The 19706-nt window shown below is 48.9% G+C and overlaps 1 protein-coding gene and 2 non-coding genes across 3 annotated transcripts; all 3 read left to right on the forward strand.

The window, feature by feature from the left end:
* The first annotated feature begins 842 nt into the window (after window positions 1-842).
* Window positions 843-5300, forward strand: RPSA (ribosomal protein SA). The gene is made up of 7 exons (XM_004446421.3): window positions 843-951; window positions 1532-1696; window positions 2536-2654; window positions 3686-3931; window positions 4564-4692; window positions 4800-4965; window positions 5132-5300. The coding sequence occupies exons 2-7, from the start codon at window positions 1564-1566 to the stop codon at window positions 5224-5226; spliced, it is 888 nt and encodes a 295-aa protein (XP_004446478.1). The 5' UTR covers window positions 843-951; window positions 1532-1563; the 3' UTR covers window positions 5227-5300.
* On the forward strand, window positions 2318-2465 carry LOC111762812 (small nucleolar RNA SNORA62/SNORA6 family). Its single transcript, XR_002795877.1, has one exon. It is a non-coding gene; the product is annotated as a small nucleolar RNA SNORA62/SNORA6 family (small nucleolar RNA).
* On the forward strand, window positions 3978-4130 carry LOC111762685 (small nucleolar RNA SNORA62/SNORA6 family). Its single transcript, XR_002795789.1, has one exon. It is a non-coding gene; the product is annotated as a small nucleolar RNA SNORA62/SNORA6 family (small nucleolar RNA).
* Window positions 5301-19706: the final 14406 nt, after the last annotated feature.

Raw genomic sequence — 19706 nt, forward strand, 5'->3', positions numbered from 1 at the left:
TTAAAAATCTGTGTTCCTCATGGGAATTTTTAAAATATTAAAAAGTGGAGGAAAAAACCCCACCCAGTTTCTCCACTTTTTTATATTTGTATCAGTGGTTCTCACTCTGGGATGCACATTAGAATTACCTGGAAAGCCATTTTTAAAATCTGATTTTTCTGGTCTGAGTTTGGGTATGATAGCTCTCCAAGTGATGCTAAAGAGTAGCCAGGATTAAAAACCAGTGCACAACCAACACTTTGGCTATTTCTTTGCAACCATCTTTTAAGGCAAAAGGCTTCAATTTTTTATTTTCGCCTATCACCTTCATTCTGCAATTCTTATAGTCTGGGGCACATTTAAATTCCTTTCAATGGTTACATACGATTGCAATGAGCAGAGTAAATCTTTAATCTCCTAATTATGGGCACTGCAATTTTTTCTTCTACCAAAATTTTTTTCTTGCATACCGTCTCGAAGTCCTGTCCTTTTTACTTTCTCAGGAAATTTCACCCTAAGAGAACATCTAAAATCTGAATTACTAACTGCTAAGTTGTCCTCCAATAAAACGAAAGTAATTTCCCAACTTTCGTTTATGGAACACTTGTTTTTTCCCAACGCTCCTCCCGGCACGGGTGAGGGAACCGCGCTTCGGGGACGCGAGGGAGCAGGACGGAGCCCGCGACAGCACAGGCTCCCGCCGGGCAAGGGCGCGAGGCGGCCGCGACGTCCAGCGCGCCGGCACCCGACGCGCCACGCTCGACGCGCCACGCTCGACGCCCGCGCCGCCGCGGACCGGAAGTGGCGCCGCCACGCCCGCCTCCCGGGGAGCCCCGCCCCGTGGCGCCGTCCCGCCCTTGTTCCGCTAGGCTTTCTTTGCCATTGGCGGCGGCGGGCTATATAAAGACGTCATTTCCGCCGTCCTGTCCTTTCTGCGCTACCCACGGAGGGGTCCGTACGGCGTTGTCCTGGGTGAGTGCCCCCTCGGGGGTGCGGCGCCCGCAGGGCCCGGCCGAGTCCTCCGCGCGAAGGAGGGTGCGGAGCCCGGGGAGCAGGCGGCGGGCTCCCTCGCGCCTCCGCCCGGCGGCCGCACGTGGCGGCTCGCGGCCTCTCACAGCGCCGGGCGCGCGGGCCCACGCGGCGGCCTTGCCTGCCGCGCTCCTCGGGTCGGGCTCGGTTGGTCCGGCCCCGCGGAGTGCCGAGGAGCAGGGACCGTGCGGGGAGGCTGCCTCTGAACTGCCCCCTTCGCAGCCCCGCGTGGCTCCGCTGCCCGCGGCTGCTCGCTGCCTCCCTGCGGGGCCTGCCCGGCACGCCCGCGCACCTCGGAGGTGTTAGGTTCCCGCTCGCTGTTCTGCCGCCTCCCTGCCGCTCGTGTCCTCGGCAGCTTTGCCGCAGTTGTGCAGTGCGTGGTGTGTCTATAGTTTAATCGCCGAGCTAGACGGACACCGTGGGAGACGCGCTCCTGGGTTGCCTTTAAACGTGTGGGCGGTTTCGAATGCTTCTCAGTCAGCTGCATGGAATGGTAGAAACTAGATTAAACATTGTTTTTCAGTTCCCATCGTAACTTAAAGGGAAACTTTAACAATGTCCGGAGGCCTTGATGTCCTGCAAATGAAGGAGGAGGATGTCCTCAAATTCCTTGCAGCAGGAACCCACTTAGGTGGCACCAACCTTGACTTCCAAATGGAACAGTACATCTACAAAAGGAAAAGCGACGGTCAGTCCTTGCTGAAGTTTGTTTTTTTTGTCTTTCTGGGTGTATGTACAGATTTGATCCTACTATTCTGAGGGGCAGTAGTAGGTGGAGCAATTAACTTTCTCAGAGGGCTCACAGCTAGATGATACCAGTAGATGCTTAGAATGAAAACAAGTTTTAAAACTAAGTGTTATGGTGGCTGCTTGGGGAAGGATTCGGGGGATGTAGTAAAATTAGGAGATCATGGAACATGGGTTGGGTGGAGGAGGGGTAAGAACCTCATTAGCTGAGTTCTTAATAACTTTTTCTTTCATCTCCCATAGTGCCTTCTATTTCATAGGTACTGATGCAGGAAAAGTAGGGCAAGAGGGCATAAACCTAATTGTGCTTGGAAGGATTAAAAAAGGAAGGTAGGTTATGAAGAGAATATGGAAGGTATTAAGTTGGTTAAGGCAATTTTGTAGTTTTCAGACAGAGATGCTGAGAGTTAAGCCAGAGCGTTTTAGACTGAATGTAGTACGGGTCTGGAGGGACAGGTAATAAGAGCAAGAGGCCAGGAAGTGGTTCAGAATCTGTAGGACTCCAGATGGGGTCCCGGGGGAGTACAGGGGAAGGGAAACTGCTTTTTCCTCCTGAACTAAGACTGCACACTGTTAAAGCTCAGGGTGGAGGCCGTCGTGGCCCGTGGCCCTGAGTGTCGGAAGTGTGCTACATCAACGGCAGGATTTTCGCTGACGCCAGTAGAGCTTGCCTCCATGACTGGAGTTTGATAGTACTCGCTGCCACATACACTCAAACTCTAGAAGAATGTCCGTGTACAGCGCTAGACCAGGTATCACAAAGTCTGTCTCCACATCTAGGCATCTACATCATAAACCTGAAGAGGACCTGGGAGAAGCTGCTGTTGGCGGCTCGCGCCATCGTTGCCATTGAAAACCCTGCCGACGTCAGCGTCATATCCTCCAGGAACACTGGCCAGGTCTGTGGAGCGGTGTGCTTGGTTATCATAAAAACAGCAGCGCTCCTAGACGTCTTCCGGATGGGTGGAAAAGTATAAGAATAAAAATAATACACAATTCAGAATCCCTAAATTAACCTGTTATAAGAATGACCAGTGTTCAACATTTATCAGCAAATGCTGGTTTCACGCAGTGAAAAGCAGTTGGCGTTTAGTATGTTGAAGTTTATATTTTCCATTTTTTGTATATTCATGTGCCACTAAATATCTAAGTGGCTGAGGTAAAATCTTTAGACTTTTCATATTGCCGGTTTCTGTTGTGCTTTTCTACTGTGGTATCAGTGTGTTTCTTGAAAACTCATTTATAAGCATTACAAGGTTATTCATCCCATTCTAATTTTCTAATATTTGTTTTGTTTTGAAAGACTTAAAAATTACTTTCCAAGACAGTCCTTTGCTATTTCAGTGGTTTAGGTTGACAGGACTGTTTCCATGAACTTAATGTGTTTTACAGGGACATACCCCGGAGGCTGACTTCTGCCATGCAGCTCCTGTAGCTTGGTGCATGGTGAAGGAAAGGCAGTTTGCTGTCATTGCCCCTGTAGAATGAACTGAGTGACCACTCATGCCTCCATCAGAAATTCAGCGAGCATCTAGATTGGGCTGAAGGAATTACTGGCCACCAGGTGGAGTTCAGCGTATTTAAGGCATCTAATTAGAACCCTCTGTAGAACGTGGAGACATTCAGCTTGCCAGGCACTCCGGGGCGGAGCTGGTCTGGTACCTGAGCCAGGCACTGGCACCTGGCTCAGGAGCCTCCCAGAGGTGACAAAGCCCTTCAGCCTGACACCTGCAGGAGGCGTGGTGCGCTTACCTGTTCGAGAACATAGGAGTATGGGATGTTACTAGGTTTTTGATGTTTCCATGTTTGAAGAACTGAGCTTCCTGTTAGGCTTCTTCAAGGATGCAGAACTGGGTGTTGGCTCATTAGCGTGTGGGATTTCCTAGTGTGCCATCCCTGGAATACTTGACAGTGATCTTGATTCTTCCAGCGGGCTGTGCTGAAGTTTGCTGCCGCCACGGGAGCTACCCCTATTGCTGGGCGCTTCACTCCTGGAACCTTCACCAACCAGATCCAGGCAGCCTTCCGAGAGCCACGTCTGCTGGTGGTGACCGATCCCAGGGCTGACCACCAGCCTCTCACAGAGGCGTCCTATGTCAACCTGCCCACCATTGCTCTGTGCAACACAGACTCTCCTCTGCGCTACGTGGACATCGCCATCCCGTGCAACAACAAGGTGATTTTGTGGTCTCGGTCGAAGCTCTCAAACCTCCTGGGCTTCCCGTGCACATTGTTAGAGCTTGGAGCTGAGGCCACTGCCTGGCCGATGAGCTCTCAAGTGTAGGTAGTGTGCTACACGATGGGCAAGTTTTTGCTAACACCACAAGGGTCTCTGGCCCAATGAGTGGAGTTTGACAGTAATCCTTGCCACAGGTATAATTTTAATGTATATGGGAGCCTTGGGAAAAGATAGAAATGTTTGAGAAATGACCAGTAAGGAAGTTTCTTGTGTACTTTTGCCTTTTTCTCCATGTTTTGCTCTGTATAGGCTGCTTAGGTGTTACTTGGTCTTTCTGTTTTCAGGAAAACCTGATAAATCCTGCTATAAGGTGGTTCAGATTGTCCTATTTAAATACCAGTGCCCAGAAGCTGGCCCCCGGAATGTCGTTGCGTTGTTAAATCCCCCGCGTTCACTGTGCAGTCAAGGTGGAGAACCACTGGCTAGAATCATGTCGTCATAATTGCGCTCATGGAAGCAGACTCCCCTTGGAGCAAGGGTCCTGGTTGACCTGGGGCTGGGTTAGGAGGACGGGGAGGTACTTGCACTTCGGGGTGACAGGCGCCACGATTTATAGCCTGGCTTTGCAGGGCGCTCACTCGGTGGGTCTGATGTGGTGGATGCTGGCCCGGGAAGTCCTGCGCATGCGTGGCACCATCTCCCGGGAGCACCCGTGGGAGGTCATGCCTGACCTCTACTTCTACAGGGATCCCGAAGAGGTGAGCTCCGCGAGGGCGTGGGTGGTGTGGCCACGCAGACAGCTCTGGGGTGTGCTTGCACGTGAAAGCTGTCAGTCACAAAGCGCTTAAACCTTCTTTAAAACCAGATTGAGAAGGAAGAGCAGGCCGCTGCTGAGAAGGCTGTGACCAAGGAGGAGTTCCAGGGTGAATGGACGGCGCCTGCTCCTGAGTTCACTGCTGCTCAGCCCGAGGTCGCGGACTGGTCTGAGGGCGTGCAGGTGCCCTCCGTGCCCATTCAGCAGTTCCCTACTGGTACGTGTCGGCGTCCACGTGTCCCCACGGCCTTCCTTACACGTGTGCTGCCGCCGGGCTAATGCTGGTTGAGTTACCTGATAGAGCCCAGTGCAGGTTGCTGGGGAGGGTACCTGAGGAAACGAGTCCTCAGGGTTGACGGCTTGCTCTGCTCTTCTCTCCACAGAAGACTGGAGCGCGCAGCCTGCCACTGAAGACTGGTCTGCAGCTCCCACTGCTCAGGCCACCGAGTGGGTAGGGACCACCACCGAGTGGTCCTGAGCTGTTCTGCCGCAGGCTCCCACGGGAAGTGGAAGCGAGGGTGCCGGAAAATAAACGTGGTTTCTATAATTTAAGTAGTTTCTGAGTTTATTATTCCAGGTCAAGATGCCTGGTGATTGCGTTAGTCTATTTGACAAGTTTTGCCCGTAAAATCCATTCTAGATACAAAGTGTATTGCTTTGGGGAATTTTCCTGAACTTGCCCCTGTGCGTCTAAGTGGCCATCTGAGCTCTGAGAACGGCCGTGATGGCTGCACATGGGGTTGTGGCAGTTGTACTCTGGAGGGCACTGCCAGTGTCCCTACCCACTCCCATGTCTCTTTTGAGAAGGCAATTGCCAGTTTCAACTTTAATTTTTCTTTTTGATTGCTGCATCTGGATTAAAAACACAAGTAAGAGGTTAGTTTTAGGAGATGTAGGAGACCTGCCTCTGCCCTGGTGACTCCACCTGCAGTGTGCTCGCCTGAACTGCTGGCACCCTGTTGAGGCAAGGGTCTTCAGACTGGTCGAGGTCTCAGCCCTCCTTTTCAGAGCTTGTGGATTTTTTACGTAAGGCTGCCTGCCACCTCGCCATCTGGTTCTGTAGAGAAGTGGCTTGCCTGCATGCATTTGCCAGTTCTAAAAGGTAGTTTTCTACAAGCGTCCTGATGCGGTTTATTAACTACGACTTGCCTTGGTGGTCCTCTGTGGCCCGGGGTTTAGAGTAGGTTGGTTTTGCCTGGTGGTCTTGCCAGTTACGCAGCAAATGGATGAATGGCCAGAATCTCTGGGTTTGCCAGAGAAGCAGAACTTAGCTGGATGTCTATGTATAACAGATTATAAGGAAGTGGCTGCTGAGGGGTCAGGTCTGAACTAGGTGGAGGAGGCAGGGAGGGTGACACGCCTGGGAGCCAGGGCAAAGTGGAGGGCTGTGGTGGTAGCACTTCCTGTCATCAGGTGGACAGTCTACCCTCTGTCCAGTCGCCTGGTCTGTCTGGTTCTGGGAAGGGTGACTGGCCTTGCCAAGACTGGTGAGCTCTCAGGCTGCCCGATAATGGCTCATTTGGGAAACAGGAGAGTGGGGAAGATAAACGAGCTGGGTCCAGGCAGCTCAAGCATCTTCAAGGTAAAAGTGTAGGGCAAGTTTAGGGAAATCTTGCAGTCTAAGCAATGTAGTGGATCCTGCATCCTGGTAGGCTGCAGTGAATATGGAGCCCGGTGGTGGCGGCAACAGCTAATTTCCGGAATTAACCAGAGAGAGCAGTATGGGATGGGGCTGCTGGCACAGGGCTTCAGGAATGGGGAAAAAGCTCACCTGTCGCCTTCTGGAGTAGAGGGTGCTGCAGGAGCCACCCAGGCAGGGACCCGTGGAGGCAGGTTGTCCTTCACAGACCTGGCCCAGCCTGCCACCTCCCACGCTGCAGCACCCGCCCCCCAGCCCTCTGTGAGTAGTGCCTGGTGTCTTAGTACAGGCTGGGCCCCTGCCTCCGTCCCCTAACATTCCTGCCAACTGCACCCCCCCCCCCAATTTCCTAGAATCTGAGTTTAGGGAGATGCCTTCCGGTCAGGATTGGTTTTTTCAGTGGGAGCTAGATGAGGTGAACTCACAGATCACCCCATCTCCTGTCATGCCCTGGGCCTTGCCCTTGTCACAGCCACAGTGTCCTTGAAGTGTCCTCAGGCAGTGGGGCCATCACCCTAGAGTTGGCATGAACTGAAGTAGCCTCGGTTGTGCCCACGCAAACTTGGCCTGCTTGCCATTGACCTGGTGGGATCCTGGGTCTACGGAGAACCTCTGCCCCTTCCCAGGCTCTGGCCGGAGCCTGCGGCGGCAGCTGCCCCTGGGGGCTGGAGGCTGTGCCCGCAGGTGCTGATCCAGGCCCCACCTCCAGCCCGCAGCTCGCGAGGCACCCCAGAGGCGGGCAGGTCGGTGGAGGTCTGACGGGCCACGGCCCCACGCCAGGGCGCCTCTCGCCTTCCCTGGCCCTGAGGGGCTCTGGCCATCGCCTCACCACCCACGTGAGGAGTGTGGAGTATGGCCTCCGGAATCGGACACCCCTGGGTGCCAGCCCTGCTCTGCCCAGCCTTGGGCTATGGTCTCCGGGTCCACGCGGCTTGGCCATGCCTGGGATAAATTGCTGCTGAGACTGAGTGAGATCCTCAGCGCAGTGCTGGCCTGCGCCTGGGCCTGACGATGTCCTTGGTTAATATTTAGTTTAGAAATAATTTTGAATTGTAAAGTGCAGATGACTGTAAAAGTTGTATCTCCATTCTTGAGGCATAGGAACCGAGTTAGAGCCTTTGCAATTACAGCAAAGCAGGCTAGGAAGTGGGGAGGTAGGACCGGAGGAAGCCTCTCTGGGCACCTCCCCTCTCCTCCCCCAGGTCACACAGCTGTGCTCACCAGCCGCTGTACCTGCGCTCGCCACCGCTGCGCCTCACTTGACTATCATTTTACCACCTCAGTGGGCTCCTTTCAATCATGAATTGTTTGGTTTCCTGGTTTTTTTTTCATTTTATGAACAACCTAATTAAGATATAATTTACATAGCATGCAATTCATCCATTTAAAGAGCATAATCCAGTGATTTTTAGTATATTCACAGAGTTGGGCAACCATCACCACAGCCAATTTTAATTTAATTTTTTTAAAATATTTTTTTTAAATATTTAAAATGTAGATTACATAAACTTACATTAAAATTATTTATAAGGGATTCCCATATGCCCCACTCCCACACCTCCCCCTTTTCCCACATTAACGACTTCTTTCATTAGTGTGGTACGTTCATTCAATTGATGGACACTTTGGAGCATGGCCAGTAAGCATGGATTGTCATTTATCTTGTAGTTTACACTCTCCACTTGATTCTGTAGCGTATGGCAAGATGTACAGTGGCCGCCACAGCGAATCTGAGAACATTTTTGTCACCTCCAGAAGAGCCTCGGTACCATTCCGCGGTCGCTGCTGGCTTACCTGCATTGCTGCCCTCGGCCTAAGGCGGATATAAATTCACCTCTTCCGGGAGCTGCGCATAAAAGGAATCATGCGCTACATGGTTCTTTGTGACTGGCTTCTTTCACTCAGCTAATGTTTTCCTGTTGTAACATATATCAGGACTTACGTTTATTCCCAGATACTACTCCCTTGTATGGAGATACGTCGTTATGTTTGTCCAGTCGTCAGTTGGGCATTTCGGTGGTTTTCACTTCCGGGCTATGCTAAATAACGGGCACCTGCGTGCCAGTGTCTGCGGGTTCATGTGTCTCAGGTTCTCTTGGGCATACACCTAGGAGTGGAATTGCTGGATCATATGGTAATCTGTGTTTAATCATTTGAGGAACCACCAGACTTTTCCAAAGTAGCTGCATTATTTTACACCAGCGGGGAAATAAGGTTCCAATTTCTCCATGTCCTTGACAGTACTTGCTATTATGTGTCTTTCTTTTGTGATTTTGGTTTGTGTCTCCGAAGTGACTAATGATGTTGGGCTCTTTCTCAAGTGCTTATTGGCCATTTAAAGATCTTCTTTGGAGAATTGTCTGTTCAGATCCTCTGTCGACTCTTTCACTGGACTTGTTTGCTTTGAGCTTTCCATCAGTGGAGTCTGGCGAGGCTTCTCGTGCTGCCTGCCCTTGAGATCAGGCAGTTGCCGTGCTTCTGTCGCGTGTTCCATGCCATCGGCAGATCGCAGGGGCGTGTGGGTGTTTCCACATCTGGCCATTGCCGAGGGGACTGCTTTGGACATTGGTTGATAGATCTGGTGCTGTTTTCCTTGTAGGTTTTAAGCTCTCAGCTCCACGAGGCAACGCTAAGCTGTTTCACGGTCTCCTGTGGACACTGCCCTTCCTTCCCGGCTGTACTTTTCTGGGCCAAGGCTGCGTTGTCCTAATTACTACAGCTTTTTGGGTCATCCTCAGAGCTGGCAGGGCATTTTTAGCCTGCGAATTTCTGTTAGAGAAAACCAGGTCTTTCTTGGTGATGGGTTTACCAAAGGCAGAGAGTGGAACGAAGGAGGGGTGGGCCTGGGAGGCCAGGTCCCGAGGACAGAGGCTCGAAGGGGAGCCCCGCACAGCCCAGCTGCGGGGCAGGGGACGGGCGAGCATGGACGGGTCAGGGTCGGGTGGGCTGTGCAGAGCACAGCGGGAAGGCCTCGGATCGTCCTCCTGGGGTCCTCCCCTCGTTAGCCCCTAAAGCCAGCGGGATTGTTCCACATACTTCCTGTGGCTCCTCGACCCATCCTGCCTTCTTTCCCAGTTGTGAAAGGCCACCCACAATGCGAAAAATAATGATTGAAATAGAAGGAAAGGACTTCGAGATTTCACCGGAGAGGATTATCACTTTATACGTTATGGAGAAATGGAACTGAAAAAACTGTAGCAAAATTCTGTGATCCTGATCATAGACATATTTACAGATTTCTCAGCTTTTCTACTAATATAGGAAAATGGTGTTCAACCTATAGGGAGCGAACTCTTAATACTTGTTTAAATAAATTTAAATGGTCCAACTAGCATCTTTATAATGAAACAGAATCGTGTTGTGGACAATATAATAAAATACAAAATACCAGGAACTTATTCCTAACGTGGTTATGCAGAGTTGGACACAGTTGCATCTCAGTTATTTAAGGCATGAATGGGCAAATTCAAGACGCTAAATGCACATCTTAATGTGGGTCTTGTCAAAGTTAGATTGTTGAATGTGGACTTCTAAGCAGTAGAGCTGGATGCCCCCTTGGGAGGACGCCTCCTCCTCGTCTGTGGACTCTGCCCCCCGGGGCCTGCGCAGGGTCACTGGGCCGTGGGAGCCGTGGTGACGTCGCACCTTGGTTTTCACGCTCAGATAAGCCTGGAAGTCACATCCAGACCAAGCAGAGGCCTCTGCCTGCGTGTCCGCGGATCCGCGAGGTGGGCAGTGGAAGCTCCTCAGCCCTGCCCTCTGTCTGTAGCATCTCCTTGTCTGAGTCACTGATTTGGACCCGTATGTGGCCCCTTCCTGCTCCCAGGGCCTCCTTTCTGTCTCCATGTGTTACGCTGACTCTCGTTCTGCTCTTGGCTCTGTCCCTGGTGGAAGGCAGTGGCCCGCAGAGCATGCGCCTCTCCATTTGTGGGGGGCTGGTCCACGCTGGTGCAAGGACCCCCCCCCTTGCCACATTGCTAGAAACGCCCACGTGATCTCCTGTGACTTCCTTGCTGGAAGGCCTCCAGCACTGCTTGGGAAGTTCAGACTAGTTCTTCAGCCTCTGAAGCCTCTTTTTCTGCCATCCAATCTTTATTATTATTATTATTTCTCTATTTTTAAAGAAACTTCAGATTACATAAATGTTACATTGAAAATTTAGGGGATTCCCATATACCCCACCCCCATCCCCCATTCTCCCCCATTAAAATCTTTCATTACTGTGGTACATTTGTTGCAATTGATGAACACATATTGAAGCATTGCTGCTAACCATGGTCTAATAGTTTACATTATGATTTACACGTTGCACAGCACAATTTTATAGGTTTTGACAAAGCGTATAATGGCCTGTATCCATCATTGCAATGTCATGCAGAACAATTCCAATGTCCCAAAATTGCCCCACGTTATACCTACTCTTCTCTCCTCCTCCCCGCAGAACCTCTGGTGGCCACGGCCTTTATATCAGTGTCACGAGTTCTTCCATTGTAGAATAATCATGTCTGCTGTAGTCTGTAGTTGCACTCTTCCCTTCTGTTTGTGCATTTCTCAATCTTGAGGATTTGGGGATGGCGATGCCCATCTGCTTCCGATTGAGAGGGGCTCTGATCTCATGGAGCAGGTGGTCCATCCGTCTTCCAGTTAGACCTTTACCCTCAAGATAAAGAAGATGCTGTCTGGAATATCAGAGGCATCTCCTAAATAGGAGAACAGAGATGTGCATATCTTAGACCCTTGCCCCAGTCTGCTTTCTGGCTCTGTCCAATACTCATCCCAGCCCACAGGACTTGCCATCTGCATAGGAAACCTTCACCTGTCGACCTCGAGAGGAGCTTCCAGTGTCTCTTGGCTGCAGAGTCTTTACAGGCTTTCAGTCAGATGGAACGATGTAACACTTTAAATGCTTCCAAACCCACTGAAAACTCACCTTATTATACTTACCATTTTTAGAACTTACTTCACCCCTCAAACTGCCCTAGTTTTGTACAAATTTGGGTAAAACAATTCAATTTTGATGTCTATAGAAAAAGAATAAATCTGGAAGCACACCTAGAATGTCACTTTGAAAATAGGAATTTGTCACGGACATGATCTATTATAGTGAAAGGATACGGATTAAAATCAACCCAGGGGGAGGCGCCTGGGGAGGGGTCAAGGAGCATTGGCCCGGAGCGTCTCTGTCCCCTCCCAGGGGAGCCGTGCCTAGTGCTCGGTTCTGACAGTTATGTGGGTCAGTATGCACAGCGCACAGCCAACCAGGGATGCTCCCGGCGTCGTGTCCAGGGTTCTGTCGGGGCTGACTGCCCGTGGGACTGACCTTCCATCGCCAATTCCAGCAGAGGCTGAGCTGGTGCTGTGTGCAAAGCCCCCACCGTGTCACGCCACTGGGGACCCCGCGTGGCCAAGTCCAGGTCGGCCCCGCTCTCAGGCAGGTCAGGTCCAGCAGCCAGGACAAAGGACACGCGCGCTTCGGGTAGGGTAGTTCTTTACAACCCCATTAGTTTAGTCAGTGTAACGTACTTCACCGCAGGTTTAAAATAATAATTGCCAGGATTTTTTTTTTCTATCTGGTTGCTTTGGTGCGTCGCTTTGCCATGCGGAGGCCTGCCCCTCTCCGTCTAGGTCGGGATGCCTTTTTTCTTTTTTTTACCAGGAGGCCCTGGGGGTCTAGCCCAGGTCCTCCATATGGTAAAGGGGAGCGCAATCGCTTGAGCCAAGACTTCTTTTTGATTTTATTTATTTTTCTATTTTTCAAATTATTTCTGTTCTTTGTTTTTTTTCCTGCTTTTGATTTCCTCTACTTTCATTTGTTGTTTTCAGACTTCCTAAGATGAATTATTAATTCACGTTTTTGTTCATTCTTGTTCAACAGTATATATAATTTTACTATAAATTGCTATAAATTTAATTAATTATTATATTCTAGGTGATCTACTATTGTAGTTTAGAGTTACTCTTATCACAGTTGTTTGAGAGTGCTTTTTATTAGTTATTATCGGGCTTTGCTGTTAATTTTTATTCATCACATGTGATCACGTGCGCTGCGTGGATTGTGGAGCTGGTGGCGCTTTCCTTGTGGTGTAGCACGTGGTTGAATCTGGGGAATATTATGTGGCGTTTGACTAGTACACGGGCTTTCTATGTTTTTAGGGAGCTCTCTGTATATCTAATTAGGTCAAAGTGTTAATTACTTGTTCAGATAATATATGCTTTCAGTTATTTTTGTATATTTTATTTCTGAAGTCTGACAGTGAGTTAAAGTCTTTTGCTGCTGTTATTTTCCTCTGGATCTTGTGTTACCTAAAGGCCATCTACTTAGGTGCCTTGTTAGGTGCGAATAAAGATTTGTAATCTTTTTATCACCATCGTGGGTCTTATCTCTTATCATTGTGAAATATCCTTCTTTATCTGGTTTAAAATGTTCTCCCTTTAATTCAACTACATATCAACTTTGTTTTCTTTTTATTTATGTGGCATTTTTCCTGTTTTTAAAAATTTTTTATAAATGTATGAGTCATTTTTTTGAGTTAAGTCTCTAGTACACTATGTATGTTTTCTTTATTTGTATTCTCATGTAGTCATATAGCCTTTTAAAAATAGGGTATGCTTTTGCTTTTATTTATAATAAATTCATGAGTGAGTGACTCCTGCTTGTCAAACGAGTCTCACTAAAGGGATTCCTCTCAGAACTAGGAAAAGTCTATGTGAAAGCCAACTTCCGCCTCCGCGCTTACTGCCACAGGAGGCAGTTTTAGGAAGCCTTCGTCTTGCCTTCAAATGATCAAAGATTCAGAAATAATGAAGTCGCCTTACTATTTTATAGTTTTATTTGATAATCAGCTGTCAGCTTTCATCGACTGACTGTAGGTTTTTCAAAGTGAGGAATCCTCACCCTCACCGCGTTTTCTGGACGATGGCTCACGGATACGGGACGGGCGCTCCTGTCCCTTTGGCCTAGAAGACTTGCCGAGCCTGTGTCCGTGCACACGCCTGGCGCTCCTTCACGCTCACGGCAGACGTGTGGCTCCTCGACGCCCACCGTGGACGCGCTGTGAGTGCCGAGGGCCCCTGCTCCCCACCGCGTCGATGGCGGGGGACTCTTCTGGTCGCCACCTTTGCTGGCGCCACTCTGCCCAGACCAGGTCAGAGAGGAAGCTCACTTAGTTTTTAGCTCTAAAAGTAAAAATACAAAACTAGGATTTCCTTACGGCCTTATTTTATTTGAAAAATTATCCTTTTATCAGATGAGACACTAAAATGTAAACATATACATGGCCACATAAGCAAGTGCCTTGAGCCATGGTCAGGCTCGATTCGAGGCAGTGGCAATGGTATGATATGTATAAATATTCCATGTTTTGTCAGACTTTTAAAATAAAGCCACTTGACCTCTGAAAGTTTCCCTTTTCTCCAAAAAAGACTATGGGAGACCAGGTTCCAAAGGCTCCCCAAATAATATGATCGAACTTCCCGTGGGGGAGATGGCACGGGGGTGAGGCTGTCTTCCCAGGGCGCCTCAGCCTCTTGGTTGCAGGATGGGGCTGTGACTTGCACCACTGAAAAGGAGGGGGAAAAATTAAATTCTAGGTTGCGTCTGGCTTGCTCTCTAGACTCAACATCTGGAACTCTTTCTCTGTTTTCAAGTCGGTGTTCTCAGGCCATGCAGGTTAATTCGAGAGGCCACCTAAGGAAGCAGGAGTCTTCGTTCTCCAGGTCTGCCATGGCACATGCCACGCACGAGTTGGCTTAAACGGCAGGAGTGTTGTCTCGTGATTTTGGAGGCTAGACGTCCAAGGTCAAGGTCTCGACAGGCCGCCTGCCGCCCATCTGTGGCTCTGGAGCTGGCTTGTGCCACCCTTGGGGCTCAGCCCTGCGCCCCGCGACCACGCGCGTTGTCAGTCCCCTCGGGGTCCCAGGGCCTCTTGGCCGCGTCTGATTTCCTCGGCCCTGCGAGGCCTCGGCCACGGGGGTCAGGCCCGCCCTCAGTGTGGCCTCGATGAACTGGGCCTTTGAAGCTCTTACAAGTGAGTCCACACTTTAAAGACTCAACATCTTCACGTGTCCTGTTTACAAGTGGGTTTGCACCCAGAGGATGTGGGCGTGCTTTTAGGGGGTCGTGACTCAGGGCCTTGCGCCAGGCTAAACATCATCGTGTTTTCCACGGCTAATAAGTTTTTCTCCAATATTCATAGACAACAAGAACTGGCTGAATTGAAAAGACATAATATATTATGCTTGTTATACAAAGAGTAAAGGCAAAAAGCATATTTAAAACTTTTAAATCCCACGCAGGGGAATATATCTAAAACAAATGAAGGCACTGACCACCTAACAGCTTTTCCCTCGTCTGACTTCCAGAGAAACAAATATTTAAGGAAAACTTCTGTCCTATTCATAATATTCTGACTGGATTGAAGTAAAAAGAAATCAGGACATGAAAAAAGCCAAGAAAAGGATGTAAATACCATAAAATATTGATAAAGGCACCACAATCTGCAATGTATTTTGTCGGGAAAGACGGGGAAGCAGTGGTTGAAGGACCAGATTTGAAAACGATAACACACAACTCAGAACCCTTGGAGCTTCTCCAGTTAACCTGAGTTTTCTCGTACTCTGCGAATCTTCTCTGACCGCATGTGTTGGAGACATTGCACCCATTGATCTGTCTCTTGGACACTCGCCCACTCCTGTCAATTGGCTATTATGCTCAGCAAGCAGAAATCGAGCGTTAGTGCCAAAATACTTGAAAGCCGGGACTCATTGCACACAAAAACGAACCTAAAAATAATTCTTTATATTACCAAATGCAGGGTGGGTGGATTTTAGAAAGTGCTATTTATGGACTGTTGGGGTTTGTAATGGCTTATTTTGGGGAACGTAATGACGATTTCAGTTGCGGCTGAGTTGGGCTTGCTTGAACATAGGTTGTATAAGCAAGGGCAGCTCTTCATCTGAGAACGCATCGAGACGCGCTGCTGATAAGCACAGCCCCCAGGTCCTCGGCCGTGTTTCCTTTACCCATTGGCTCAGTGTTCTCTGCAGGTGCTCCAGCAAAGAAAGCCCGTCAGAGGGGAAGAGGCCAGGCTGGGCACCGATCCTGCCCAAGGAAGAATGCGTTTCTTTAAAACTCTTGTTTTCTTTTAAAATATGAGATTTTACTCTGTAATACATATGTGTTTGCTTTAGTATAAAATTCCTGCTCTCAAAGAGCCTGAGTAAAACTGACAGTGCATGAAAATGCACCGTTAGTCCCGAAGTCTCACCTGCCCTGAGTCCTCAAAAGCCCAGTAAATAAAGCACGAACACTTTTTCTCTCGTCTGCAAGCAGAATTCAAAGTATTGTTTGGGAATTTACAAAACGGAGCAGAAAAAAAAACATTTTTGTTTTAAATCAGGAATGTGTCCTCCTCAGACATTTCTGCATGTGAAACAGAATCAAAATCCTGTGGCAGGTGGGAATTTCTCAGTACCAAACATTGCCTGTGGAAGTGTTTACTGAGCGCCACTTGAATTACGAGCAGCAGTCACCGTCACAGCCTCCTGCTAGCTAAGGAATTACTGCTGAATGGTTAGGTGCAGAAATTTACAAGTCAGGATCTGTTAGAGATGCACAGAGGACATAGCTTCTGAAATAATAGGACATCTGAGACTTGATTTTAAAACTCCAGACCAAGAAAAAGTGTGTGTGTGGGGAGAATAAATGAAACAAAAAAGGAAATGGTGACAGGTATTGAAGATAATTTCCTCCTTAATTTTGTAAATATTTAAAATATCCCATAATAAAAATGAAATGCCAAGTTACCATGCTGAACATCACAATTCACTGAAATTTATGGGGAAAAAGTAAAAGACTGTAGAATTTACCAATATCAAATATTTACATGAAAATACTGACCATAAAGTATGGTCTCCACAATGAAACAAAGCCTCTGTTTTCATTTAATCAAAGAATATTTTGGATCTTGGTTTTGGGCCTTGTGTCTGTTTTTTCATTACCAATGACTGCAGTTTAGTAACACAAAAAATGTTAAAAATTTGTGAAGAGATGAGGATTCTATTTTATAAACGGGCCATGCTCCAATCTGTACAAACGCTGATGGCACTTTCAGTTAGAAAGCAGAAGGACTGAAGCTCTTTGTGTGATTTACAAAAACACTGCAGCCACTGAGATGCACGGAGTCCTCATCTGCAAGCCCAGATGCTGGCCCTGCCGCTCTGCTGATTTTTTCCAATTACTGGTTCTATGAGGTCAAGTCTTTAGTCTCTCAGGCGATGACTTATCTGCTTTACTACGGGTCACTGGAATTGGATATACATTTATTTGTAATCTTCAGGTGTTCAGCCATAAGATTTTTTCCTTTATAATCAAAGAAAATGTTACACATCTGTGTAATTTATCATACACTGTATGCACAACTGGTTATCTTATTTTTAAAAAGAATATTTTTCAAAACTAAAACTGAGTGGTGAGACAACATTCACTTCCTTCCTTCCTTACGAGTGAGTGTGAGCGCCTCTGGTGGGCGCCCTGCGTCCCCTGGTCCGTGCCATCGGTTCCCACCCAGGATGGACGGGGCCCCAGGGCAGGCCTGGAGCAGGAGCTTGACGAGCCCCACCCGTTCCCTCGGGCTCTTCTTGGAAGGCCCCAGGAAGCTGTCCTGACCCCACCTTGCGCCGTGCTCCCCTGACCTCATCCACTGACCTTACGGAGACTGTCCCGGTGTTGGGGTCCCTGTTGCCCCTTTGGGGTCGGGCTTGGCTCTGCTCCTCTCCGCCCCACAGCCGCCCGCGAGGCCTGGCCCACGGCCGGTCTCCACTGCTGCCGGGACGGCCTCCAGGGGCTTGGGCTGTAGTGCCCGAGAGTCTCCTGGAAGATTGCTTCTACCTACAAGGAGGAAGAGGGCGACGTGAAATTTAAAATGCCAGGAGTGGTGGTGGTGAAAGAGGCTCTTTGGGTGGCAGAAGCAGCACAGCCCTCGGCGAGAGGGCAGGTGTCAAGCCAGGCTCTGCCCTTCAGTGCCGAGACCGCGGAGAGACCCCTGGCTCCTCTGTGGCTGGGTTTCTTCATCTGCAGATGAGAGAGGCACATCCTAGCACCACCTCACGGGCGGGCTTGGAGGTTCAAGGAACTAATTCACTTAGAGCTCGCAGCGTGCTCCAGGCCTGCCCGCTGCGTCTGCCGCGTTAGGTTCCGTCGCTCTTGACGTCCGGGCAGACTCGCGTGCCAGGCCCGGAGCTGACTCGCCTCAGCTTGGCGTGAAACACAGTTCTGCAATGAAAAGGAAAACCAAACCAAACAACCGACTTTTTCATTGGCTTAAAACCAGATAATCTCTCCCAGAGAATGAGAAGTAAGAGACTATCTTTATCAAAGAAAACTTCAAGAAAATTGGTGTGAACATATCTTACTTAATGATAAAGTATAGGCTCCAGGTAAAATCAAATGTAAATTGGGCCCGACGGCATAAGATGCTGCACGAAGGGCGGCAAGGGGCAGACGAGAAGCGGGGCAGTGTGGCAGCCAACCCAGGGCGCCAGCGTGGGGTGTCCCAGCAGGTGGAGACGTAGACGCCCAGCAGGGGCCGTGCTCAGTGCAAGGGGCACAGAGACCCTTTACTTTTAACTTTGCAAAGCCTCCTTTCCTAATTGGAAGCTACTTAGGTTAATTGGGCTAAATTTCTTTGGTTAATTTCTCAGTCTCCAGTTCCCGGGGGGCAGGTAAGACGTCTAGGAAACCCCTTTCCCAAGCCTGTGCACCTCATCCCCAGATTACGTCCCCAGCCTGGAGCGGTGATGGCGTTCGCGTGTTCCCCTGGCCCGGCCACAAGGGGGCAGGATGGAGCAGTGGTGCCTGGTCAGACGGAACTAAAATCACAGCTCACGACGCGATGGACTTGCTTGCTTGCTTGTTTTTTGTTTATTATTATTATTGAAACAATTAAAATGCTCTAATGACGATTGAGGTGATGAATGCACAACTATGTGGTTGTGCCAGACACCACTGATTGTGCACTTTGAATGAATTGTATGCTTTGTTGATACGTATTCATAAAATTAATGTTTTTTAAAAAACACAGTTCACTCCTTTTTTAAAATATACTTTTTTAAAAGATACTTAGAGTACATAAATGTTACATAAAAAATATAAGGGGGAAGCAGACATGGCTCAATTGATAGAGTGTCCACCTACCATATGGGAAGTCCAGGGTTCAAACCCAGGGCCTCATGACCCGTGTGGAGCTGGCCCATGCGCAGTGCTGATGCACACAAGGAGTGCCCTGCCATGCAGGGGTGTCCCTCACATAGGGGAGCCCCATGCGAAGGAGTGTGCCCAGCAAGGAGAGCCGCCCAGCGTGAAAAGCACAGCCTGCCCAGGAGTGGCGCTGCACACATGGAGAGCTGACGCAGCAAGATGATGCAACGAAAAAAGATACAGATTCCCAATTCTGCCAAGAATGCAAGTGGACACAGAAGAACACACAGTGAATGGACACAGAGAGCAGACAATGCGGCGGGGGGGGGGGGGGGGAGGAGAAATAAAATAAATCTTTTAAATAAATAAATAAAACTGGTATTAAAAAAAAATAGAGAGAGAGAGGATTCTCATATGCCCTGCTCCCTACCCCTTCCACATTTTTCCACATTAACAACATCCTTTGTTAGTATGGTACATTTGTTACAATTGATGAACACGTTTCGGAGCATTCCTGTCACTAAGCGTAGATTATAGTTTACATTACAGTTTACACTCTCTCCAGCAAAATTTTATAAGTTATGACAAGATACGTAATGGCCTGTATCTGTCATTGCAATGTCATTCAGGACAATTTCCAAGTCTCAAAAATGCCCCCATATGACACCTGTTTTTTCCTTTTCCTCACCTTGGAACCTCCAGTGGCCACTGCATCCACATCGTGATAAAAGCTCTTCCATTGCCAGAATCACAGTAAGTCTATAGTAGAATAGACTAGTCCATCATCCATTCTCCAATCGTGCGGATTCTGGGGTGGTGATGCCCTCTCCACCTCAGGTAGAGAGGGGGCTTAGGTCCCAGGGGCAGATGGATGGGACTCCCTTGCTTGCAGTTGCAGATTCCCTCTGTTCCTTGGGATGGTTGTTGTCCATCATCATCTCCTTATTAGTTGTCCTGGGTGAGTCCAGTGAACTGGTGAGTAGGTGTTGCAGCTCTGTTGAGATTGGAATGTAGGTTTATTTACAGGAGACAGAAAGGGAAATCACAGTTCACTCTTAAACTGTGATTTGAAGACCATTGCATCTCAGTTTCTTCACAGTAAAGTGGAGGTAATAAAACTACC

This window comes from Dasypus novemcinctus, chromosome 26 (assembly GCF_030445035.2).
Source record: "Dasypus novemcinctus isolate mDasNov1 chromosome 26, mDasNov1.1.hap2, whole genome shotgun sequence".
Taxonomy (NCBI): domain Eukaryota; kingdom Metazoa; phylum Chordata; class Mammalia; order Cingulata; family Dasypodidae; genus Dasypus; species Dasypus novemcinctus.